The 26,583-nt window shown below is 37.3% G+C and overlaps 4 protein-coding genes across 4 annotated transcripts; 3 read left to right on the forward strand and 1 right to left on the reverse strand.

Moving 5' to 3' along the window:
* Positions 1-12,680: 12,680 nt before the first annotated feature.
* LOC103961033 (10 kDa chaperonin, mitochondrial) lies at positions 12,681-15,238 on the forward strand. The gene is made up of 3 exons (XM_009373539.3): positions 12,681-12,868; positions 13,566-13,705; positions 14,991-15,238. Exons 1-3 carry the CDS (start codon positions 12,764-12,766, stop codon positions 15,037-15,039), a joined length of 294 nt encoding a protein of 97 aa, XP_009371814.2. The 5' UTR covers positions 12,681-12,763; the 3' UTR covers positions 15,040-15,238.
* Positions 15,239-15,888: 650 nt separating this feature from the next.
* LOC103961057 (ell-associated factor Eaf) lies at positions 15,889-18,976 on the reverse strand. Its single transcript, XM_048566468.1, has 4 exons — positions 18,732-18,976; positions 17,999-18,369; positions 17,187-17,229; positions 15,889-16,759 (listed from the first exon to the last, which is right to left on the reverse strand). The coding sequence occupies exons 1-4, from the start codon at positions 18,862-18,864 to the stop codon at positions 16,041-16,043; spliced, it is 1,266 nt and encodes a 421-aa protein (XP_048422425.1). The 5' UTR covers positions 18,865-18,976; the 3' UTR covers positions 15,889-16,040.
* Positions 18,977-22,463: 3,487 nt separating this feature from the next.
* Positions 22,464-24,725, forward strand: LOC103961034. Its single transcript, XM_009373540.3, has 2 exons — positions 22,464-22,788; positions 24,300-24,725. Exons 1-2 carry the CDS (start codon positions 22,479-22,481, stop codon positions 24,452-24,454), a joined length of 465 nt encoding a protein of 154 aa, XP_009371815.2. The 5' UTR covers positions 22,464-22,478; the 3' UTR covers positions 24,455-24,725.
* An 843-nt stretch (positions 24,726-25,568) lies between these two features.
* LOC103961058 lies at positions 25,569-26,459 on the forward strand. Its single transcript, XM_009373564.2, has one exon. It carries the CDS (start codon positions 25,898-25,900, stop codon positions 26,393-26,395), a length of 498 nt encoding a protein of 165 aa, XP_009371839.2. The 5' UTR covers positions 25,569-25,897; the 3' UTR covers positions 26,396-26,459.
* Positions 26,460-26,583: the final 124 nt, after the last annotated feature.

Raw genomic sequence — 26,583 nt, forward strand, 5'->3', positions numbered from 1 at the left:
GCCAATTTGAGCAGCATTTTATTAAAACTACCCTTTTTGCACGGTTCTTGAGTGCGAAAAATCTTTTTTACGTTACAGATTATATTAATTGAAACGTTGTACATCTTTAAAAAAAATTTAAATATACGACGTTTATTTGTAATCTTTCTTTAAGTCCCTCTAATTTTAACTTTAGCTTAATTCATAATGTTTAATTTCTTTGCAGATTTCTTCTTTTGTTAGACCTTTTATTTCTCGCGGGTGCTATGCATGCCTAATTTTTTTTTTTTTAATATACAACGTTTATTTGAAATCTTGCTCTAAGTCCCTCTATCTTTTACTTTAGATTAATTCATAATGTTTAATTTCTTTGCCGATTTCTTCTTTTGTTAGACCTTTTATTTCTCGTAGGTGCTATACACCCCTAAATTTTTTTTTAAATATACAACGTTTATTTGTAATCTTGCTCTAACTCATATTTTTTGTGACACACCCCGACCGAGATCAGGGCATGATGGCCGTCACGTGGAAGTGACATAACCATATGCACAGTATGAAAGCTAATAAAATAAATAATAAAAGTATGAATAAATAAAAACCAGCTATACACAGCGTAGAAACATACATGTGCAAGTGTGAAAACAAAGTTCAGAGCACGAAGACCTAATGCAGTCCGGGAGAAACAACACAACAAAAACACACCCAAAGGTGGTCCTACACTGGTGATAATCTGTCAGATATGCCGGGAAAATCCTCTGGGGAGCCACCACAAGTGCTAGCCAATTAGAACTTGGAGGGGCGCAAAACAGAAAGCGTGAGTGGGCAAAAACAAAGTTTTTCAAAAACCATTTTTTATAAACAAAGTTCTAATCCCTCGCCGTAAAACCTGTATACTTCCCAGAGAATATAATATGCATATAAATAAATCATGCTCGGAAGTATGCCATGTCAAATGCCTCTAAATAAAATGCAAATGCTCAAGAAATGTCAAATCAATGCCATGTAATCTGTCAGTCGGAGTCACCTAACGTGACTTGTACAGCTGAATCTAGAGCTGAGATCTCCATCTCACTAACTGTACCTGCACACGAGTCGGAACCACCTAAAGTGGTCTATACGACAGGACTGGGTGTAATATAAGTACGCTCAAGTGCTATGATCACGTGAAGGCTGGGCGAATAATCGCGGGTCACCTACGAGTCGGAACCACCTAAAGTGGTCTGTACGACAGGACTGTGCACCTAACTTGGATCCAAGATGAGTGTGTGGTGCGAGAGGTGAACATCACGTGAAGGACTGTGCCCAACTCTGGGCGGGAGCACTAACACCGGGGGTGCAGGTTATGAGCTCTCTATGCATCTCAAATCACTACTGAATATAAGTATAAACCATACTCACCTGGCACTTACCTGTGCGCCGCAGCACCAACATACAATTATATATATGCTACTAATAATGCATAAACAAACGGCAAACATAATGCATGACATATAAATGTATAAAAGTTTCCATTCACTTTCTGGGGAAAACGTAAGTATATAGGTATATACGGAAAACCAAAAGCTCACTCACTGGTATGTAGAAGGGTCGTAACCCCCTTGCCTCGAGTGACCGCGCTCGTCCTCGGGATAGGTCTTACCTATATGCGAAACAACTATAAAAACGTTAATTTTAAAGCACATAACCAAAACTTCTCATACACTGCTCAAATGGGGTGTATGAATACACCAACGTGATCTACTCAACCTCAGGAACATCCCCACATTTTTAGAAAAATTTTCCGACGCCGCACGCGCCCCCACGCGCAGGCACGTGCCTGGCACACTGACGGCATCACTTAACGCCGTCAGGAATATTCCATTAAATCTAACTGATGTCGTTAACGCCGTTAGCAATATTCTGTCCAAACTGACGAAATATTCTGTCATCTTCTCACGCCAAACTCCGGCGCCGTCGCCGAAGCCGGAAAACCGGGAAAACTTTAAAACCTTGTATCTTCTTTGTTTTTCAACCAAATTTCACAAAATTGGTACCAAAATGAAGCTTACAACAAGAGGAACAAATCCATACCACTTTCAAGCACTAAAACCCACGGAATCTCGTCGGGAAAGCACCACCAACTCCGGCCAAACTTGTAACTCATGATCCCGATGTCCAAAACCTTCAAACGAACCACCCCAAGCCTCCTAAGGACCTCACCAAGCTTCCTACAAGCTTGAAATTCCCAAAAACACAAGAATTAACGTGTGCATGAATAGTGACTAAATCGGGGTATCTTGAGTTCGACGTGAAAACGAAGGTATCCTTACCTGAAATGGGTATGGTTGAACTCCTAAAGACCTCATGAGCACAAATATGTAATTTGTTTCCTCGATCTATGAAGGTTTCAATGGTTTTTGGGTGTGTCCGTACATATGGGGATGGAAATGGGAGAGAGAGAGAAAGGGACAGGGATACGGGACAGGGAAAGGGGGGAGGGAGTGTGGGAGTGTGTGTGGGGTCCAAAACCAGCCAAACAAAACCCAAAACAACCACACAACGAAACAAACATACTAGGGGCAAAACCGTCATTTCACCCCTACGGTACGAAAAATCCGGGATGGGCTGTCACATTTTTGCTTTAGAATCCATAATGTGTAATTTCTTTACCGATTTCTTGTTTTGTTTTCTACTGGTAGCCTTCCTTCTCGTTCTTTTTCCTCCCATATTATATTGTACATGTAAAAGCAGAATTAAAATCACTGAAAAAATTGTAGAACTTTTCTGCCTATTAAAACTAAGAATGATACAAACCTAATCAAAGGGTGTAAAGAAAAGAAAAAATCACACCAATTGAATGCAAAAAATAAAATACATCAACCAAGGAAGATACAAACCTAATCAAAGTGTGCAAATCCCCAAGATGCTTTGGTGCATTCCATGTCCCCGCTACACTACGAACACCAGGGTGTAAGTATACTATAAGTATATGCGTACCTTTTTGCATAGCAAGAAGATGGTGATGAAGCACCCTAATTTTGCTATTTAGCATCTTGATGGCACTGAATTCCTGCAAGATGAGCAGCCACTGCACACAACCCAGGTTGTATTAGTTTGTATCACAAATATAAACCTTTCTTATAACTAGATGATCCCAAGCTTACTCAAACCATGTATGATATCTTCAATTGCCAAGATGGTACCAAAAACGCAATGGCTAAAATGATCGAAACTATCCTTCCCATTGAAAGTATAGACGTACGGTCTACTAGCAACCTAAAATCCCAAAAACACGTCAATAAAAAACTCAAACTTTGAAGGGATTTCATAAATGGACGTGGGAGTTTGAAAGCTGAACGGAACTGCTATGCAGTTTGAACAAACGTGATGGACATGGTGAGAAGAAAGAATGCTTTCGATTCTATATTATTCTTCTCATAAAGAGGTATTGATATACAACCCTAATTTAATCAAATAAGGAAAAATAATTACAGGAGATTACACAGGGAATATACCCAGATTACAAGAGATCCATCCTAAACTAGGAAACTCTAAATTATGGGAAACTATACAAGTCAACATTCCCCCTCAAGTTGGTGCATATATGTTACACATGCCCAACTTGTCTAGAAACTTAGAGAACTTTTCACTAGAAATTGCTTTGGTGAGGATGTCAGCAATTTGGTCTTCTGTTCTGATTGGAGGTACTTCAATTATTTTACCTTCTAGCTTTTCTTTAATAAAAAACATGTCAACCTCTACATGCTTGATTCTATCATGTTGTACCGGATTCTAAGCAATATCACGAGCAACCTTATTATCACAAAACAATTGCATCGGTTGACTATGCTTAACCCCCAAATCATGTAATAGTAGTTTAAGCCATAAGATCTCACAAATACGAAGAGCCATATTTCGGTATTCTGCTTCTGCACTTGACCTCGCCACTACTCCCTGCTTCTTGCTTCTCCAAGTAACCAGATTTCCCCCAACAAAGGCAAAGTAACTAGATGTTGAGCGCCTATCATCACTTGAACCAGCCCAATCAGCATCTGTATACCCCTCAACTCTGAAATGACCGTTCTTTCTGAATAAAATCCTTTTCCCAGGACTTCCTTTCAAATAGCTCAATATTCTCATAACTGCATCCATATGTTGTTCCCCTGGATTATGCATGTATTGACTAACGACACTCAAGGCATGAACAAGATCCGGTCTAGTATGTGCCAAATACATTAATCTTCCCACTAGTCGTTGATACCTTCCTTTGTCAACTGGCACTTGATTTAGATCAATACTCAGCTTTGTCCCTTCTACCAATGGAGTAGTTACGGGTTTGCATGCCGACATACCAGTTTCTTTTAACAGATCAAGAATATACTTACTGTGTGACAGAAACATTCCTAACTGACCTCTTGATACCTCAATCCCAAGAAAATATTTTAGAGACCCAAGATCCTTCATCTCGAATTTTGTAGATAAATACTTTTGCAAGGCCACACGTTCATCCGGATCATTACCGGTAACTACCATATCATCCACGTAGAGAATGAGTGTTGTAAGCTTTCCGTACCGACGTTTCAAGAACAGTGTGTGATCATAATTACTATGCTTATATCCAAACGCTCTTATAGACCTGGTTCCCAAACCACACTCTCGGGGACTGCTTCAACCCATACAATGATTTTCAAAGCCTGCATACCTTTTGTCTATGCATATCCGGAATGTTACTCCCTTGTGGGAGTTGCATGTATATCTCCTCAGTCAAATCTCCATGTAAGAAGGCATTTTTTACATCGAACTGTTGTAGCACCCAATCTAAATTTGCTGCCAAGGATAATAACACACGAATCGTATTGATTTTTGCCACTGGTGCGAAGGTGTCAGTGTAGTCAATCCCATACTTTTGTGTGTACCCCTTTGCCACCAACCTCGCCTTGAAACGATCCACTGTTCCATCTGCTTTGTATTTTATAGTATAGACCCATTTGCAACCCACATGCTTCTTGCCAACTGGCAAATCGGTTACTTCCCAGGTAGCACTCTTCTTCAATGATCTCAATTCCTCATTCATTGCTTATTTCCAGTGAGAATCTGCTAGGGCTTCCTACACACAGTTAGGAATAAATACAGTAGATAATTGACATACAAATGACTTATTTGATTTCGACAGGTGACGAGTGGACACATAATTGTTGAATGGATATCTTACCCCTGAGTCCGAGTGTGGTTCATTCACATGATATTTTTGTTTACATTTAGGGTCAGCTTCATAAGTGGGTTTAGGAATACCTCAATTAATTCTCTCTGGAAGGCGACCAAGTGGTGGAGCATCCTGAGCAGTAGGCAATTGGTTATGAGTATTATTGGAGACCACATCCCTAACATCAAATAATTTTGATGAGCTTTGCTCCGATTCAGTGTGTGAAACTAGACGCCCAGATTTCATGGACCGTTGACAGTGCAAATCAGGCACCACGGCCTATTGCTGAGAAACGAACGGATTGGACTGGTGGGCTGTTATCTGACGCCCTGGCCCGAAGCATTTGGCGCTGCCTGTGAGAATGCGGGCTAGAGTGCTCTAAGTCTGCTAGAATGAAGACTTCCCTGCTGCATTAATGGCCCATCTTGTTGGTCCAACAACCCAGCATGCATTGGCTGCTCTGATGGGCCATCTTGCTGCTTTGATAGCCCATCTCACTGGTCATGCAGCTCGGCATGCGCTGGCTGTTGGTGTTGCTATTGTTCATGCAACCCCATTGGCTACATTTAATCCGTAGAATAATCAAAGGCTCAGACTTCAACATCTCACATCTCCCCTTGAAGTGAGGACCTGGAGGAACCATAGTACATCTCATGTTCGTGGAAAACGACATCCATAGTGACAAATATTTTCTTCGTTGGAGGGTGATAACAGCGGTATCCCTTTTGGGCAATGGCATAGCCTACAAAGACACAACGGAGAGCACGGAGCTCAAGTTTGTTTTGTCGTTGGGGCGGGTGGAGATGAACAAAGAAAACACATCCTAACACTTGAGGAGACAAGTTAGGTACTGGTGAACAATTTTTGTGAGTCATGAGTGCCTGAAACGGTGTTTGGAAGTCGATAGTGCGAGATGGGAGACGATTAATAAGATATGCAGCGAATCTAAGTGCTTCACCCAAAAAATGCAATGGAAGTCGTGCCATGAGAAGGAAGGCACGAACCACTTCTAACAAATGCTGATTTTTTCGCTCTGCTACCCCATTATGCTGAGGAGTGTAGGGACACGTAGTCTAATGAACAATACCGTGCATATCAAGGAATGACCAAAGTTTCGTACTAACATACTCTCCTCCATTGTCATTTCAAAGACACTTGGATATTCATGTTATACTACACAACAACCATTTTATGGAATTTTTGAAAGGCCAAACTAACTTCACTTTTCGACTTCAACAAACTAACCCAAGTCATTTTGGTACAATCGTCAATAAAAGTAACAAACCAATGAGCTCCACCCAAAGTAGCAAATTTAGATGGGCCCCACACATCCGAATGCACAATCATAAAAGGAACTGAACTTTTATTCAAACTTGGAGAAAAATAAGTTCGATGGCTTTTCGCCATTTCACAAACATCACACTTAAACTAAGAAACATCATTCTTAACAAACAAACTAGGAAATAACTTATGCAAGTAACCAAATGAAGCATGCCCAAGACGGTGGTGCCACAACCATATGTTTGACACTTTATTAGTCTCCCCACAAGAACCAGCAACAGAAAGAGCTTGAGTCATCAAGCCAGAACTATTTGATGTCAACTCCAAGTAATATAACTTCCCTCGTCTAATACCATAACCAATCATCTTCTGCGTCCGGATGTCCTTGAAAACAAAAAAAGAGCACCAAAAAATAACCAAACAGTGTAAGGCAAGGGTTATTTGGGCAACGGATAACAAATTATAATTTAAAGATGGAACCACAAGAACAGTTTCAAGTTTCATGGTATCAGAAAAGGAAACAGTGTCTTCCCCGACAACTGGAGCAGCATTACCGTTAGCCACACTAACCATTGTTTGAGTGGAGGTTTCTAATGATGGAACCTGTCTAGAATCACAAGTCATATGTTCTGTGGCACTGGAATCAATTATCCATGTATTATTCGAAACAGTAGTGCAACTATTGACTGCCTTACCATCATTACATGTCGTAGCAATCATAGCTGATGCTTTGTCCGTTATATGATCCACATCACTCTTAGTTTCCGCAACAGAGGCACGAGATTTATTGCTTCGTGGATCACGTGTCTTATCCCAATTCTCAGGATATCCAATCAACTCAAAACAGCAGCTCTTGGAATGGCCTGTTAGACCACAATGTGGATATTTACACGGAGGGCGGTCTTGACTTGTTTGGTTGGTTAGGGTTTGTCCTAGACGATATTCTGACCCAGTTCGGTTGGATCGAGAAGACGGTCCACGAGCCTTGGCTGCCATAGCAACATGCTCATGCTTGTCTCCTTCCATCTTCATAGCCTCTTTTATATCTGCTTCGCGACGAACATATGCATAAGCAGCCTAAAGCCCCAACGGGGGATCCTTGCGCAACACCTCTCCACGCACTTGATCAAATTCATCGTCTAGACCACCAAGAAACAAATAGACCCTTTGTTTCTCAGTCGCCTTTTGAAATGTTTTGATATCCTTTTCACACTCCATGGCCACTTTATTAAAGTAATCCAACTCCTGAAAAATCTCAGTTAGCTCCCCAAAATAAGTAGCCAATGATCTGCCATTTTGACGAAGATGCGATGCTTCTTGATTCAATGTGTAAATTATAGCCTCATCATTCTCATCAAAATAAGCAGTTTTAATAAAATCTCAAATTTCTTTTGAAGTAGACAATCGAATGTACTGCTTCATAATTTCCGGCTTCATCGATGATAACAACCAACTCTTAATTCTTTGATCCTCGGAGAACCAGTCATCATATTTAGGATCATCATCTTTGGGTGCCTTGATAGACCCACAAAGATATCCCTTCTTCTTTATTCCAGCAATATGAATCTGAATGAGAGGAGCCCACAAATTGTAGTTCTTCTCATCCAGTACCATACCAATATTGAAACTCGAGTTGTCTGAATGTACCATAATTGAAGCAGCAGCCTTCACATCCTGATCAGCCATGTGGCCTGCTGTCGGCAAGAATTCGGTAGTAAACAAACGTGATAAATAATCATCAAAAGCTGACAGAATACAAACATCAATGAAATTGTTGTTGTTGGCGGATGAAATTCAAGGCAGCAATGACTTTTTGGAGTCACTCGTTGCAGTAGTGTGCAGAGCACTGCAAGCCCAACCCAAATAGGGTTTTGTTTCTGGTTTTCGACAAGGCTCTGGTGCCAAGAAGAAAGAATGCTTTCAATTCTATATTATTCTCTCATAAAAAGGTATTGATATACAACCCTAATCTAATCAAATAAGGAAAAATAATTACAGGAGATTACACAGGGAATATACACAAATTACAAGAGATTTATCCTAAACTAGGAAGCCCTAAATTATGGGAAACTATACAAGTCAACAATTCTTTCCCCACGTAACTATTTTTTGTTCTTTTTATTTTTAACTAGCATTTGCCAACACACTTTGTATGTATAAACACATTTTTTTAGAAAATGAGAAGGGGAGAGAGAGAGAGAGAGATAACGTGGAGAGAGTCGGATGTTTTTGTTTTGTTTTTTTATTATTATTTTTTAATTAGAGATATGTTAAGATTATATGTAGGTGATGCTTTGAAAAAAAAAATAGTAAAATTTTGTTGTGTAAAATGTTAAAATTACATGTAGGTGAGGCTTTGAAGAAAAAAAATAGCAAAATTTGGTTGTGTGAAATTACATTTTTGCCACATATTTCTTATTCATGTTCTATTTTAATTAGAGGGTTAAACTGGTAATTTCATATGATTTTGGTTGACAATGAGTGTTTTATTAATTAAGAGATTAGAGATTAGAGATATAACCTTTTTTTTTAATTCTTATAAAAATAATAAAAATTGATGTTGAGAAGACTCAATTATCTTTACACAATCTGTTAGAATGAGAGAAATAAATTTGAAATTTTGACAAAAGTCATTGTTTATAAATTGAAATGCACCAATTCTCTTAATTAAATGTATAAACATAGAAATTTAGAATTTCCGACTAAAAAAAAAAAAAAACGAATTTGTGATTTCCAATTTCCAAGTTTAAATTTCATGTAAATAGGTGTTACTTCTGAATTTTTATGACTGAGAGTTTAAAAACAACAATTCTGTATGCAAGTTTCGTTGTTCTTTTAGAGGTTGTATTCAATTGAGATCTTGAGGATTTTTTTTTTTCAAATAGATTTTGAGGATTTTTTTATGGATTTATAAATTCTTGGCCTTTGATGGAGTTTATAAATCTATTAAACTCTTAAAATAAAATAAAATTCACAAATTTTAGAAAATAAAATTTTGTTATTTTAAATTTTTTTTAGTAATCTTAAATTTCCTAATCCACAGTGGCCTTTTACCACAGTGGTAGAAAGGTGTTATGCCCTTGCATGACGGCGTGGATTCAAACCCCGTCAACTCCGTCAATAGTTAATCTAACATCTAATTTATTGTTGACCCTAAAAACTACCGAGCCTACGTGGTGCGCAGACCGAGTAATTAAAAAGCTAACTAGGTTCTTCAGTTGTGTGCGGGGCGTGCCAACTCGTTAGCCGAGCTCAGCCGAGGAGTAAAATATGTTGATGTTGCGTTGAGCGAGCTGCTGACTTCTTGATCTTGCGACTATGGCCGAGGAAAGAACACCTTTCGGCCTTCGAGTTCTAGAGCTTGAAGACAAAGCTGCTAGTTCTGCGAAGTTCAATATCAAATTTGGCTTTCAATGTGCCGAATGTAGTAACTTGTAATACCTTACTTCGCCGAGAAGGCTAATGAGATGACCTCTGCCAATAAGGATTCAAAAATCCTTCTCGACTGAGACTTGGATAGATAACCAGTTGGCATCGACGTAATGTTGCTTATCCATACTGAAAATGCTCCACTGTCGGCTGATTTTACAGCAACAATGTTGTTTATCCAAACTGAAAATGTTCGCCAGTTGCCTTCACAGTGCTGTTTATCCAAACAAAAGATGTGTTGGCAGAAAAAGGAAAATAAAAATCTCAAGGTTGTTGAGAGGTTTCGCGTAGAGCAAGAGTTTGCACATAGCAGTTTGTGTGTTGAATTGGAGAGAGTTTGAATGTCGTCTGCCGCTTTGTATTTATAGGGACATGCCTTGATGAACACGCTATGAAGTTATTGCCGTGACTTGGAGTATCCAATCGAAATAAATAATATTCCTATGAATATTATTCCAAATGAGCAAAGCTACACTATGATAATTGTCATCCACGTATGGTAACCATGCAATCAGATCAATTTACAAGCACATGGAACTCTTCCCATAGCATCCTAAATAACCATGCAATGTTTAGACCCATATTCACGTCCAAGTGCATGCATTACCAAAGTCTGAGCACTTTAGCCCATGTTGTGCTTTTCCTTTCCTTGGTAGCCTAATCTAAACAAAAGACTCCCTCTTCCACTCATTTGTATAGGTGCAACCATGCAATGCCACACTAATTGTTCATCAATTGCAATATTTATTTTATTCGGCATTATCATATGCTACTGCTTTATCACCCAGCTGTGTTCCAGATAATGGTAAGTCTAGATAATTTAATACTATTAAGAGATAATCATTATGATTAAAACCATAATATCATCCTTTAATAATATTGAAAATTATCTCAACCGATTTGTCATCCAACGGTCTAGAACTCAGCTCATTCAACGGCCTTGATTACTCGAGCCGATGAAGTAAAATCTGGTCCAAACACTTACTAACGCTATCGCTCGACTCAAAAAAAAAAAAAATGTAGTGTTAGGCTTTTGATAGAGTTTATAAGTCCATTAAACTCTTAAATAAAATAAAAGTCACAAATTTTAGAAAATAAAATTTTGTTATTTTAAATTTTCTTTAGTAATCTTAAATTTTCTAATCCAAAACAAAGTGTTAGACTAAAACTCTCTTCTTCCCAAGATTGTTTTTTCTACTTCAAACCTCATCCCCATTGTTGAACCACAGGGGCCAGGCACCATCGCACTACTGAGAGTAACACACCAATCACTTAACCTAAGCAAGAGCAATTAAACCAAGAGATCATAACACCAATCATTTAACCCAAACGAGTGCAAATTTTTTTTTTTTTATATTTTATTTTACCACAAACCTTGCAGTTAACGCCCTCCATTGTAAGACGAGCTCCACAATTGCGATTCGAATCATAATAAAGTAGCCGATAGCGATGTGTGAGTATGGGAAAGATGTTCGAGACCTCGAGTATTAAAATTGAATAATTGGTATGGAGATGAGGGTTCAAAGAGAAGAAATACCGGATTTTAGAGGGGGATAAAGTTTTAGTCTTAGGATAATTTAGTCTTTTGAACATCATTTTTTGGTAGTTTTAGTCGTCAGGCCATCATCACCAACCTTTGCTAGTCAACCCATAGCGTGTCTCTTTTCGGCGGCGCACTTTAGTGTTAAGTGGTTATTAAAGTGCTTTTAGCACTATTTGGTATAATTATTGGAGCGCATTTTATGTAGGTGGCTCACTCACCCCTGTTTTTCGTTCATTTAGTTTGTTCATGGGTTCTTCTTCTTAGTGGTGGCGGCGGATCGTCGATGGCGATGCAACTGGTGGAGTGGAACATGCAATCTTCCAGATATAAAATTTTTGTTATTGTGGACTTGCTCTTTCTAGGTTTTTTCGATTGTATTTAGTTTTGGGCTATGCTTGTTTTTAAATTGCCTTTATCATCTCCAAATCCTAGGTTAAAATTTTTGACCCAGAAACAGTTTTTTTTCCTCTAATCCTTCTAGGTTAAATTTTTAGCCCGAGATTACCAAAAAAATGAATTTATGATAATTTTTTTTAATTATGTAGGTTATTATAATTCAATTTTGTGAACATTTTTACTTAAAAATATTTAGATTCAGATAAAATTAAAAAAAAAAAAAATTAAACCGACACCATGAAATTGATGGAACACTATGATAGAATATGAAACACATGAATTTTTTTTTTTTTATAATTATTTTAGCCGTTGGAATTAAATTTGGACTGTTAAATCCTTTTTTTTTTTTTTTTACCATTGGATTTGATTATATAAGATTTTATACGTTGGATTCTATGAATTTATAAATATAAAACTTAAAAAAGTACACATATATGGTGGGCCATCTCACTAACGCAGGGGAATTATGGCTTAAATTTATCACAAAAATGAATTTTGGGTTAAAACTCATGTTTGGCCCAAATGTTGGAGTAAGTTGAGGTAGGTTTAAAACCTAAAATTTGTGTTTTACGGTTAGAGTAGGTCTAAAGGAACAAATGTTTAGTCTAAACAAGTTGAAAAAAATGTAGGGGATTTTATTTAACCACATGGACCTATATGGAATTTAAGTTAAACTTTTAATAATTTCTTTTTCTTTGAGAATTCTCATTTTAAACTTCAAATTTTTTTTTTTAAAAAACTTTAAACTTTAAACTTTCTATATTTAAAAAATTTGTTATGCAAAATGAAATTTTGAGAGTATTGATACCAGTTTTTATTTATTTATTTATTCAATTTTTTTGCGTGGAACCCTTTAAAAACCTAAACCCTACACAAAAACGAAAGAGTTAAGGGGTTTAGCTGCTTACGATTCTTTCTCTGCGCGTGCGTTGCCGTTACTTTCCAGTTTTGTGATGGCGAAGCGTCTGGTTCCACTCTTGAATCGCGTTCTTGTTGAGAGAATCGTCCCTCCGTCGAAAACCGCCACCGGAATCTTACTTCCGGAGAAGTCCGCCAAGGTATATACTTTTATCATTTTACCCATACTCTCTCCCCACTTTCTCATTTGTGCGTTTGTTTCCTGAGAAACTCGAGATAATGCAATATAGTTTAAATGTAAGTAGGGTTTGGTTTCTGGGTTTTGGTGTTATTGGATTTTTAGTAGTGGAAATTGTGGAATGTTTGATAATTCGGGTTTTAGATTTTTCGCTCTCTCTACGAATTTTGAGTGTTCTCTGTATCTGGGTACTTTTTGGAATCAGAAATTGGAAAGGTATTATCATTTTTGAACCACTAAATCAAAGCAAGGATGAATATATGTAGGGCTCAGTTGGAACTGCTTCTTTAAAGAGCACCTATGCTCATAACTCACAAGCACTTCCAGTAAAAGGGCTTCTATTAGAGGCACATTGAATGAAAATGAAAGTGCTTCTTCCAAACATGATTAATAGAGCTTTGGTAATTTGAAGCGCTTTTAGTTAATTTAGAAGCACGTGCAAACAGGTTTCCGTTTTACTACTATGTTTGCAAACAAGGGTCTTGTTTTAAATCTAATTCGCCTCATTTTTCGTTCAAATGGGGCTTTGCTTAATTAAATTTTTCCCTTTTACAGAAACTCTTTGTGGTTAAGATATGCATTATAACATGAAGGTGAGGCTTTGCTGTCTGGATAAAAATTAATTTCTAAATTGAAATCTTGGTGCATTACGCTTTTAGCTGAACTCTGGAAAAGTTGTTGCTGTGGGTCCTGGCACTCGCGATAAGGAGGGACAGTTCATCCCTGCCACTGTGAAGGAAGGAGACACTGTTCTGCTGCCAGAGTATGGAGGAACTGAAGTGAAGCTCGGTGACAAAGAGTACGTATCTCACAAGGCCTTATTGCTAGTATTCTTAGATGTGCAATACTTTAAGCTGCCTTTAATTATGTATAAACTTCTGAAAGATTTCTGTCATGATTCTAATAGTTTTTGGGGCATATTTACTTTTCCATTGCTGACCTTAATTCAATCGAGAGATACAATGGAAGCTGAAACTTGATTTGGAAACACTTACTTAAGCACTGGGACTTTTGTTTTATAAATTGCCTTCACATCATGTAGATAAAAAATATTCATATGGAAGAATTGTGTAGAAAACTAGACCTTAGATTTTGTGCTGATGATTTCCCTTCCGTACGTGATGCAATGACTTGAAGTATTACTGAATAATAAGGCTGGCATGCTTTCCATTTCATGATTTTGCGCATGTATGTTTTATGAATTTTTCCGTGGTATATGGATACAATACATAGTGAAATGCTACTTGTTTCTCTTGCACGAACGACTGTCCATTTGGTTTGTATGTATGTGTCTTATTTGTATCACTCTCTGTAAACAGGTGTGCTTTTATCCATTGTATGTGTCTTATTACTAGGATTACAATTTGGCGAATTGACTCAAGTAGGCATCTTTGCTGTAAAGCAGAGGTGTGCTTTAGTTAGCATGTGTTTTTGCCTTATAATTCTCAGATTCATTCTAGTCCAGAGAAGGATTTAAGTTTTTAACTGAGAAATTTAGGTAACTTGAGCCGAGATTGTTGTATGGCATGGCAGCTTGTTTAGTACTTCTCAGGCAAGTTAGAGCCAATCTTGGCTTAGTTTGATTAGTGCAGACGAATTAGTGATTATGATATCTCTAATGTTATAATCACCTTATAGTCTTATAATTTTCCTAATTTTTTCTTAATAATTAGCTAATCAGATTTGCTGCAAGGCCCTTAAACTTATCCTTAGGTTACGTTAGTAATTGTCAAGTCTCAAGTGTGAGTTTGCGTAAGGCCCCCGTCGTACCCACGTGGCCTTTATCAGGATGTCTTTTCCATAGGTATATTTGGTATATCTCGTCGTTAGGTTTTTGTGCATAGGCTTTTAAATGCTTTCAGCGTGATGCCTGAAAATTTTCCAGTTTTGGATTTCTGTACGTGACACTGAACAACATTTGAGAATGCATGCCATGTTACATATGTTACAAGAACTTGTGAAATTAGTCAGGATTGAGAAATAGATGCAGTTTTGAGAACATTTACTTCTGCATTATTTCTTTCGACATTCACTTCCTTTGTCCGATTAGATGCTCATTAAATTATTATTTTTTGCTGTTTTAGGTACCAGCTATATCGGGATGAGGATATACTGGGAACACTGCACGACTGATGTATTGTTTGACCTATGATCGTGTTAATTTTGTTCATGATTTATCCTAGTCGATTTAAGTTCTGTAGCATGGAGTCGATCTTTGCCGATGCCCTACTGTTTAACTTTGTTATGTGCTCATAAATTAGATGAAGGAAAATGTGTAAAACTGTTCCGTTATTGGGCAAATAGTTTGAATGCAACTAAGACGTTTTTAATATGCACCAAGTTTATCCAAATCCCTATTGCCGAATGTCTGCTCCAGTTATTCAATGTGAATTCATCGCTTATTTATGAATTCGCTCAGTCAGCGAGGACCAGAGATACTTGCAGACCGGAGGTCGTGGCTGCTTGCTTTCTAAGGTTTGGGTTTGTGAATTTGCTGAGTCACCGAGTGCTTCTGCCAATTCGCTCACCAGCGTTCTTGTTCCAACTTCGCCGGGTAACAGAATCTCGACTTTTGCCAAGTATCGGGCGTGCATGCGGGCAAAATATGACCGTTGATACATTGTGAGCTCTCAATAGTAAGAATTGGGCTTTGCCTGTATCAGCATTCAAGAATGGGCCGTACGTGCATCAATTGTCAAAATTTTCAATAAGTTCGTGAGCAACTAAACCATGGCATATATTCTTCTAAATTTAATTCAATCAAGTCAGAAGGCAAACAATTGTCACAGCTCATATGACCTGAGCAAATCCAAAGGAAGTAGAAACATTTAAAAGGTCGGACAGATAAATTTCACCTGCATAATAGTATACATAAATAGTGCAGTATACATAACAATTTACAAATAGTAGTGCAACTATACATAATAACTTCCTACTACATTTTGGTTAATCTCCTACCAAATTGTAAGATCTAGTACCATGCCAACTAAATTACACCTCACATCACTTTTTCGAGTTTAGCGGTCCGCACTTCCGAGGAGCATTGGTTTGTGGATGATCGCATTAATGCTAGGCTAGGTTATGTACTAACTACTTAGCTATGAAACCTCTATGCAATGTATTCTTTCATTTACCTAGATAGAATTTACTGAGTCGCCACCTTCACTGCTTTCATTATCACTGCTGCTACTCTCACTCTCGCTTTCACTTTCGCTTCCACTTCCGCTTCCGCTTCCACTGCTACTCTCACTCCCACTAGTATCATTTGAGCTTGACGTCTCTTTCTCTCCCACCTCGGCATTCACCTGAGCTCTGAGGGCTTCAGCAGCATTTGGGCCATTATCCATCACATCATCACTTACATCCACAATCTCATCATCCAGATAAGTCTGCTTCTCTCCCACCTCGGCATTCACCTGAGCTTTGAGGGCTTCTGCAGCATTTGGGCCGTTATCCATCACATCATCACTAACATCCACAACCTCATCATCCATATCAGTGTGCTTCTCTCCCACCTCAGCATTAACCTGACCTCTGAGCGCTTTGGCAGCATTTGGGCCATTATACATCACATCATCACTTATATCCGCATCAGCAATCTCATCATCCATATCTCCTGGATGAGGTAAGTTAATGTCAATGCCGGTGTGAAATTCCTTTCCAGGAGATCTTCCCTTCTCAGATATATCATCATCATTATCACCGTCATCTTCATTGTCATCATCATCAATGACAACATCCACTTCTTCCTCCATTTCATCGCTTCTTTGTGCATCAGGAGATGCAGTTGGTGGATTTGGTAAGGAAGGCGGACAGTCTAAATCCTCACCGGTTTCAGGTTTTGGCCCTGGGTCTGGAAAGAAGATTGTAAAATGTATCAATACCATGATAAAAAACCAAAAGCTAGGCGGTAATATAGCTGCAATTACTAAGGAACATAATGTAATTACAATTGTTTAGCCATGAAAATGAAATTCAGAAAAAATGTTAGAACATCAAAATACCAACGAAAAATGCCTGGTTTTTTTGCACAACAAAGGTTTAAGCATATAAGAACAAATTCATTGTTATAAAAGAGTTGATGATCATCATAGACCTGTTACTTAATTTATCATTTTATTTTGTGAAAAACTAGTATCACTAAGACATTATGATCAATTGGAACATGAAGAAATGTAGTCCTGAAGCTCAAACATTACACAATTGTATCTATAATGGGAGAGAACGAAATTTCCATCAAACAACTCAACATCGTAACAGTAGGGTTTAAGATCATATACCTAAGCTCGCTGAGCTGTTGATATCAATTTCTTTCATCTCCACCTGTACAATTAAATTTTAAGCAATTAGTTTCAACCATCACTTAATTACTGGAATTCCTGAAAGAAATTTGTACTAAAAAAAGATGCCCTTGCTATTCCACAAATCCAGTTTTCACAAATTCAATTTAACACAAGGGAAAAGATTGCAGCATTAAACAGTATTGGTTATAAGTTAAGTAGTTCGAAAGGAAATATCTTCTCTAGATAACATAATAGCAATTAGCACATCCTGAAGATGATTTCAACCCCGTACGAAATCAAATAAAATACAAAAATATTTATTTAATAAAGAAGCAAGATTGCATTTGACGCCATGATTTTTGCACAATGATAGAAGTGAGGGGTATGATTGTTCACAGTGTTGCCACTACCGTTCACCAGAACGTGATTGCAACTGGTCGGTACAAGCAACAAAGAACTAGCACACAAGCCACATGTTCCAGCATAGAAAGATTTCTCATATTCAGTATTCCAGTCTTGGTGTTCAAATTTATATATTAAATGAAGCAAGTTCCACGAAATTGGTTTAAATCCCCAATATTGCTGACTCCTCGACTTTAATTGTACTCAATCTGTGAAATCTAACTCCAATGTGGGAGAATTCAGATTACATAGCTTGAGTCACAAGATGCAATACTCTTCTGCAAAGTCCACCTAGATATGCAATGCGTATGCAAGTGCATATACAATTACCCCTTTTTGAGATGGACCACACTTCACCCTTCTTATCATTCAACAGATATGACGACCATAAAATCAAAGAAGCTTACCGGTGGCATATTAGGAAGAATGTCCTTGTTCAACGACTGAAGCTTTGGTCCTTTGCCACCGGTTGGTGGAGAATAAGATTCCACCGCTGAAACTGATGTACTCGTGACTGCGGCCACTGGAGCTGCAGATTCACCAGGCAGCCTGACATGCCTCAACCGCTTCACTGCTCGGTGCAACCTCTCCAACCGAAAACCCTCACCATCAAAGAACAAAACGGCTTCGTCTTTCTTGTGATCCTCACTCACACCTTCAAAAGTCACTTTTGGTTTTCCGTATTGGTTGTTGTGAAATTCTAATGCAACTCTATTGTCCTTGCTCTTGTGTAACAACCCTGGTTGGTTCTTGTCAATTGAAGCCGGTTTAAATTCATCTGAAAAATAAAAATATATCACCAAACTTCGAAAATTTTTTGACAAAATGGATCCAATTGGTAGCAAAAACTCTCAAATTTACGAACAACACACTGATAACAGAAGTTTCTAACTTCACAAGTTTTGAATGGTGCAAAAGTGTAAACAAACAAACTAGTTTCTCATGTGGTAGATTGCCCTGGTGGTTACCGTCTTTTGAATTCAGCTTAGAATAGTAATATCGCTTCAAATAAAAAAATAAAAAAAAATAAAAAAAACTAGTTTCACACAAGACTAGTATACTCCCAAAGCTTTAATTTTACTCAATTTTCTCGGGAAACAAACAGAAAGTATAGTAAACTACTGAGGTACTAAAACTTACAGCGTAAGGTGCAGAACTTGGGGGAGGGACGGTGGTCCACGAAGGAAGAACCTAGGGTTAGGCTGTACCACCGGTCGGTCTCCGGAGCACCGTTTGGCTCGTCGTCTTCGTTGCTCTTCCGATTCGTCGCCATTCTGCAAAGCTCAATTTCAACGCAATTTTAGTATTCAAATCGAAAACTGAATTTTGGTACCAAATCGAAAGTTGAAATTGGGAACCCTAGAACCCTAGGGATTGCAAACGACAAGTACCTACAGAAGAAAAGAGGGCAGTTTAGTCTTTTACCTGCTGTTCCTGGTTATATCCCTGTATTTTCAGGTCGAACCTGGACCGTTTAAGTGTGTGTCGAATAGTGACGTTAACAAACCGAAACCGGTTGAAATTAATAACAGTAAACTGAAACCGAAAAATTGAAGGCAAAGGGTAAGGTAAAAGATCGCCTTTCAACAGGAAATGACGGTCTCTTTGCGATTAATGGTGGATCAAAATATCATTGATGTAGAAGAAATGAACAGTTGGCATGAAGAACGGGCCAAACAAATACAAGAAGACATGTACAATAGGAATATGCAAAGTAACACTTTAGATTACACTCTAATGAGTAAGGCCTATTTTGATAGCAAGAAAAGGGAAATTATGGCCTGACGACAGTTGTTTACCTCCGACTATCATCCTACAATGGCAGATGATGATGATGATGATTATCGATTTTAAATTTAAGTTGTTGTAGTTTTTAAATTTAATTTGTAGTTTTTAAATTTAAGTTTGTAGTTATTAAATTTAAGTTGTAGCTTTTAAAATTTAAGTTATTGTAGCTTTTAAATTTAAGCGTTGTAATTTTTAAATTTAAATAATAAATTATGTTTGGTCATATGACTCTTTGGTCCTCTCGGTTAGAGATGATTTTTTGTCATAGGACTATGTTTGGCCTATGATTTTCTAGCCCCTCGGTTGGAGATGGTAAGAAATATGATCATGCACTGTTCATCAAAATATTAATTTCTTAGGAGGCTATAGGTCTAAAACGAGTCATCTGACCCTCTTTTGGTTGGAGATGGTCTAATACTACATAAACTAAATTTGTGAATCATGTAACGTATTATTAATAGAAAATAAGCATGTGAATCTATATTTAATATTTTAATAATTAACAATAATCTCATATGATCTACAAATTCTGATCCAAATAATTGATCTCCCAACGTTGCTCACTGAATAAACCGCAGTTAATTGTTTGATTTTAACAATAGTTAAATAGTCGAAAACTAAATCGGATCGTAATTGTTCGGTTTGTGGTTTTGAATTCTTGTGAATGTTGATGTTAAGAGACCGAACCAAAATTGATTCGGATGTCACATGCAAGTACTAATAAAAGGGGACATCAATTCGGCTGACTATAATGGCCGATTTGATTTTATTTAAACAAAGAAAATAGATGAATAATGCAAAACTAAATCGTTTGATCATGTAAGAATATTTTTATCGTCTTGTAAAAAAAAAAAAAAAAAAAAAAAAAACACACACACAGGTGAACCCAACCATGTTATATCTGATAATTTTTCAACAATCTCACAAAATGCGTTGATTCATGAACTACTCAGCTATGAAAATTTCTACTTTCTTAACTTTTTCCACAAATTTCCAAAAATCTTTTTCCCCAACCAGTTTCTAATTCTATCTAACATATTTGAGTAATGCAAAATATCGTCTTAAGAAAGCGAGTCGAATAGGAATGGTAGCAGTTTGGTTTGGGGACGGAAATATTATACTCATTCCCGTAACTATGAAAATTAACCATATTTATAATCGTAAATTAACCATCGGGAATTATCTATAGCCATACTCACCGGATAATAGATTTATCGTCGGTTAACGGTTATATCAATTTTCTTATAAACAAATAGTATATTCGTCATTAAACATTTGATGTATAAAATGATTCAACGAACGAATCTTGTCAAGTATTAAAATTAAAAGTAATGTTAGGAAGACCAAAATTTTAAACCAAATTTGCAAACTAGAAAATGGGTAACCAATAGGAAATGAGCACAGTAATCAACACTCAAATAATAATCCAATTATCAACAATTACATCATTTGGTTTTCAAATTTAGTTTAAAATTTTTGGTCTTCCTAGCATTATCCTAAAATTAAAGCATTAAATATAAAACATTGATGACGTTGGCTACTCTTTGATATCTGCCATAAACACCATTGAATTTTCATTGATTTTGATTCAAAACTTTTGAACTTTCTCACAAAATGCAACTCAAGCAATGCAACTTTTGTATTCTTAAAATAATGGTTTGGTGAATAATTAATGTACATATATATATATATATATTTATATATAAGGAAAATGATCCTTAAGGATCTTAGGGATCCTGTAATCGTAATCGTTCATCGTACATTATGCGGTCAGAAATCATTTCAAAATTTAAAATTTAAAATTAAATATAAATAGAACTTAACGAAAACTGACCGCATGATGTACGATGAACGGTCACAATCGCAGGATCCCTAGGAAAATGATCCGGCTAGGATCCTTTTCCTTTATATAATACTATTATGTAATCGTTCATCGTACATTATGCGGTCAGAAATCATTTCAAAATTTAAAATTTAAAATTAAATATAAATAGAACTTAATGAAAACTAACCGCATGATGTACGATGAACAGTCACAATCGCAGGATCCCTAGGAAAAGGATCTGGCTAGGATCCTTTTCCTTTATATAATACTATTATACTCTATATAAATTATATTATATATTGTTTGGTCGAATTCTGGTACGAATATAGATCAAGAACCTTATAATTATATCTAAAACCATAAACGAATAACGGTTTTTTTATTAACACCCCACATGTTGTTGAATACATCCCACTTAAAAATATAATACTAAACAATTTGTAACTCTAATATGAAATGACTATTCGAGCCTCATAACTACTCTTACTCTCCATTGTAGAACAAAACCCTAAAAAAACAAACATGTTGATGAAAAAATATATTTTGATGAACGGAATAAAATATCGAGTTTTGCTTCTCGTTCATTCTTTGGTTTTCACATTCAAGAAATTATTTAAATAATGGAATAAAAATTTGACTTTTTGCAAAGCACTGCTCTAATTGGAATACAAGAAACAGGAAGCAAACTGGAGAATGTTGTAAAATTTTAAGATGTAATTAAATGTAATATTCTTGTGGCTATTTGATGATAAGAAATTCAATGTTTTTTGGCTGGTTGGAACTGACATGACTTTTTAAGAACAGTTCCTACCATTTGTCCATCAGGTTTCTTAAAATCCAACATGATTGTTCAAGAAAATTTGACAGATGTTTATAAATCAGACGGCAAGATGGAGATTTTATACCACAATTTAATTCATCTTTCTTGTCTTTAAAATGTGGATTATTCTTTTATTTGAAAGAGATGAAGAGTTTGATGTGAAGTTAATTAGTTGATGATTGTGGGGATGTGTGAGATATGAGGTGTGGGGTGTATGAGATGTGAGGTGTGAGGGTAGTATTGGAAAATACGTGAGATGTGTTAAGAAAATTTTTAATTTAAAAGGTAAATGTAAAGTCTATTAAGTATGTGAGGTGTAATAAAAAATGTAAAGTCTTCACGATTTTCTCCTATACAGAATATGCCCGAAAGTTCATACCCAAATCTATTCAATTCAGACTATTATCCATTGTTATCGAATTTAACAGTAAGAATTGTCATTCACACGGATGAAATGCCCGGTTCTACCCCGGACCGTTTATTAACGATTCTTGAAGTCGAGACACCAGCTAGTTTTGTTTTGTGGGTTGTGAGCTTTGTGATGGCTCTGCTGGGTTTGGGTTATGGTTTTCCTCAGTCACCGGGTTATTTGCTTCCTCTTCATCGGAAGCCGAAACCCACATTGAAATTCGCCGCCTTTCGATGCTCTGCGGCAGAACCCAGCAACCAAATAACCTTCAGGACCTGCAAGAATTGCAAAACCCAGTTCGACCCCTCCCTCAATAACCCCCGGGCTTGCCGCTTTCACACCGCTCATTTCGGAGGTACCTGCTTATTTCTCCCATTATCTTCTTTCCTAAATAATTTTACTTGGATTTTATCACAATTTACGAGGGATATTACGAATCTAAGCTGGATTTTTGTATCTTCTTGTTGAATTAAATTTATTTACACACAGATTGTAGTTTTATTTTGAAACCATACCAGCTTTCGAATCGAACTTGTTGTGAATTCCTTGTTGAATTTGTGATTATGCATTAGCAGCTGGGCAGTTTTGTGAGGTATGAAACTGTTGATGAATGCATTACTGAATTTGCAGTCATAAGCAATTTATAATGGATCTTCCTCAATAAGTTAACCTGCCCGGCTATTGGGCTTAATAATCAGAGTCCTTTTTTCGTTCGTTTTGCTATAAGATGGATACGAAATGGCATCTATTCATAAATGTTTCGAGCCATTGGAAATTCTTAAGCATGATCTATTTGCAAGAAGGCGTCGCGTCTTTGTGTGGGTGGAAATGGATAGTTGGAAGAGAATACAAGACTCTGAAACATTTACGAATAGGTTCTGCTGAACCCACAAGTATGAGATAATGGTTGAGTTAAAGTTGGTTAGCAAAAGGCGGTTGAATGCACGAACAAAGAATCTCAATGTCTTGTCTGTACTTAAGATGTTGCTCAATGTGACTGACTGAAGAGTTTAGCAAATTAAAGTGCTTTAGGCTCTGTTGATGTATTCTTTTTTATCTTTTCCATGAATCGGTAGTTCTTCCACCTCTAAAAGATTGTTCATGAGAGTACAATATGAGTTCATATCAAAAGCAATTCAAGTTAGGTTTTGGTTGTTGGCTTGAACTTCAGATTCCGACAGAACTGAAGAGGTTTCAGTACTGTCTGCATATTGCTCAAAGAGAAATGCTTACAGCACTTGCTCAAAAGAGAGTCCCTGGGTGGACTTCCTGTAAAGTGGGTCAAGCTTAATTCTTGATCCAAAACCCTGAGGAGGCAGCAAGTCCGTTAGCATTCCTCTTGTTCAGAATTTACTCTGTGCAATCGTATATCAGTTGCAACTAAAGAACCGTAATTTAAACAGGATAGACAACTTACTTTATACTGCGTTGATGCCAAAAGATGTAATTACTAGTCCATTGTGAAAGGCTAAGTTTGGAGTCGTTTTTAGCTTCCTAGTTGTTAGTTTGCTTTAGTATTTAAGTTATTGCAATTGTTCAGGGAAAGAGCTATGGGATCAAGCCCATGTGCATTTTAAGACATCCTAGGTTTTCCACGAGTACTTAATGAAATTGCATAGGGTTGTTCACGTTCAAGTTAATACAAAGAGTGCCAGGTCAAATTTGAACAAATCGCGATGGTGTTCAATTTGTTCACTAAATAAATACCTTGACAGTAATAATGTCCTGTTTTGGGTGAGAATGATTGGTAAAGTTTGTAAATTTAGTTTCATTTTATCGTCATCACTTCTTCGATTTTGTGTAACATACTTTGGTTTTAACGCAACTTCAATTCGGGTCATACTTGTAACATCTGCAATCAAACAGGCGAAACGAAGAGGAAGTTTGAGAGTGTACACACTGGGGGGACCATGAATACTCCTGACTCTGGCAAAGTTGTTCAATACTGGCATTGCTGTGGGTCTGAAGATCCCTTTGACCCTGGATGCACTGCTGCTCCTCACTCGTCCTACGATGACTGATGTTTTTCTGTCCTCTGCAACATCACATGATCAACGTCACCTGGATATTCGATTGTTTGCTAGTATGAATTCTCTTCATCATTTTTATACTGAAAAAATGGTGTATTTCATATTCTTTTTTCTTCTTTATATTCAACCATATCAGATTGAAGATTCGAATTGTTTCTAGGCCAAAACTCTAATCGTTCTTCAATATTGTGATCAATTGTGTACAAAGTAATGAAATGTTGGAATTGTTTATAAATGGCAATGAAGTGATAGCATACACTGATATGATATGTATTAAAGGGCGACCCTAAGCCAACAAGGCACCCCGCTTTGCGAGGGTCGGGGGAGGAATGTCCTTCGTATGGCCTTACCCTTGCTTTGCAAAGAGGTTGTTTCCATGACTCGAACTTGTGACCTTTTGGTCATTAAGGAGCAACATTTTCGTTGTGCTAAGGTTCGCCCCCTGATATGATATGTATTCCTTGGGATAATTGGTCATGCTGCCCAAATTATATACAATACAAATTGAATTCAAATTTCTCATTACTCCTCTTGGTAAATGATTTTTGCATACCTTGCTTCTCCTTCTGCACACCTATGTTTAAAACTGTTTCTTGATTTTTCTTTGCTTTGTACAATCTAAAGGACGTAAATTGTGGATGGATGAAAAAGTGCGTGGAAATCGCTTACTTTTTTCTTTCCACATGGAACTGTAAACTATTTACTAGTGGGTACAAGTAGTCACAGACTTTTCTCTTTTGTTATGTTATAGTTATAAATTTATTGTAATCCTAATTCATTATCGTACGTTCCTTCTGTCATCATATGCACTAACCACATGGCTTTAATCTTAGGTTGTTTCTATTCACACATGCTTGACACTTCAAATTTCTCGTCTCATCCCATATTTTTTTAGAATGGCACCTATTTTTGTTGTATGGAACATTAGTTACCAAATGTGGTAACTCGTAAACTTGAGTGCTTAAGAGAATTTATCCAGTACTATGCTCAAATCCTCATCTCCAAATATCAAATATATTATTTTTATAGGAATACACATGGCTCCCATAAATGATACAATACGGCCTATATATTATAATGCTTGCAAATCTTGGAATGTACGTACGCTTCAAACTTCAATTCGTATGAATTAATCTTAAGCTCCGTCAACCCAAAAACAAGTATATTTAAGTGCCGACCCATCATGTGGTCGGCTTCCCTTCCCAATTCACAAGGAACTGTCCATGTATCGACACGTGGTGCCATAATTTCTGATCCAAAATTGAAAAACGCGGAAAAAAACACGTGTCAACTTCCCATGTACTACGTTTCGAGCTCAAACCATTCCCTAAGTTTGCACCTATAAATACAGACAGGACCAATAGTCAATTCTCAACATCGAATTGGTTCATCGCATTCGCATCCAATTTTAATTTCATTTTCTTTCACTCGGACATGGAAGCAACTTGTCTACGTTCCTCCTCACTTCTTCGCTTGCCATTTTTGCCTGCAGGCAAATCTCAGTGCACAAGAACTGGATTACTGCACAGGAGAACAATGCCAAGGAGATCATCAAGTGCTAGTACCGGCACTACCGGGCTTGTCGTTGTAGCAGCTGCGAGGGACAACCGCGAAGGGCCATCGCGATCCGTGGTCGATGAGAGCTTGATCGTTCTGAGAAAACGCATTCACGAGATGAAAATGGTGGAGAGGAACTACGAGCCTCCCCAGGAATGGATGCATTGGGAGAAGCAGTGTTACGCAAGTTATGATGACTATGTTTGTAACATGGTGGGTTGTCTTCAGTCGTGTCTCATGAACACCAGGCCTAGTGTAGCCCTTTCCGTGCTACTTCTCGTCGCCGTCAGCGTCCCGGCATCGACGGCCATGATCTTGCTACGGTTCATGGAGGTGGCTAATGGGGCTCTGTCTACCGTTCATCATTTTGGTTGATATGGTTATAGCAATTAGCTTTGTAACTGTAAATATACAATTTGACTGATAGGGATTTTGTATATTTATTTCTTCAATTGGACTTTTCTATAATAACCCTGAGTTTTTATTATTTATAGTGCCCACCAGAGTTGAGCTTCTCTCCTACGGTCCTTCTTTATTTTGAGGATCTGTGAGATCTTTTTTAC

Source organism: the organism of the source record quoted next, unplaced genomic scaffold, assembly GCF_019419815.1.
Source record: "Pyrus x bretschneideri cultivar Hongxiangsu unplaced genomic scaffold, Pyrus_bretschneideri_v1 Contig41, whole genome shotgun sequence".
Classification (NCBI taxonomy): Eukaryota; Viridiplantae; Streptophyta; class Magnoliopsida; order Rosales; family Rosaceae; genus Pyrus; species Pyrus x bretschneideri.

Bases quoted from the DNA above. Each gene is read 5' to 3' on its own strand.
- LOC103961033 (XM_009373539.3), top strand. From the start codon at position 12,764: ATGGCGAAGCGTCTGGTTCCACTCTTGAATCGCGTTCTTGTTGAGAGA. The intron at 12,869-13,565 runs GTATATACTTTT...TTACGCTTTTAG, and splicing joins TTCCGGAGAAGTCCGCCAAG to CTGAACTCTGGAAAAGTTGT. The intron at 13,706-14,990 runs GTACGTATCTCA...TTGCTGTTTTAG, and splicing joins GTGAAGCTCGGTGACAAAGA to GTACCAGCTATATCGGGATG.
- LOC103961057 (XM_048566468.1), bottom strand. From the start codon at position 18,864: ATGGCGACGAATCGGAAGAGCAACGAAGACGACGAGCCAAACGGTGCT. The intron at 18,370-18,731 runs GTAAGTTTTAGT...TTTATTTTTCAG, and splicing joins CAAGTTCTGCACCTTACGCT to ATGAATTTAAACCGGCTTCA. The intron at 17,230-17,998 runs GTAAGCTTCTTT...TTAATTGTACAG, and splicing joins TTCTTCCTAATATGCCACCG to GTGGAGATGAAAGAAATTGA.
- LOC103961034 (XM_009373540.3), top strand. From the start codon at position 22,479: ATGCCCGGTTCTACCCCGGACCGTTTATTAACGATTCTTGAAGTCGAG. The intron at 22,789-24,299 runs GTACCTGCTTAT...GCAATCAAACAG, and splicing joins TCACACCGCTCATTTCGGAG to GCGAAACGAAGAGGAAGTTT.
- LOC103961058 (XM_009373564.2), top strand. From the start codon at position 25,898: ATGGAAGCAACTTGTCTACGTTCCTCCTCACTTCTTCGCTTGCCATTT.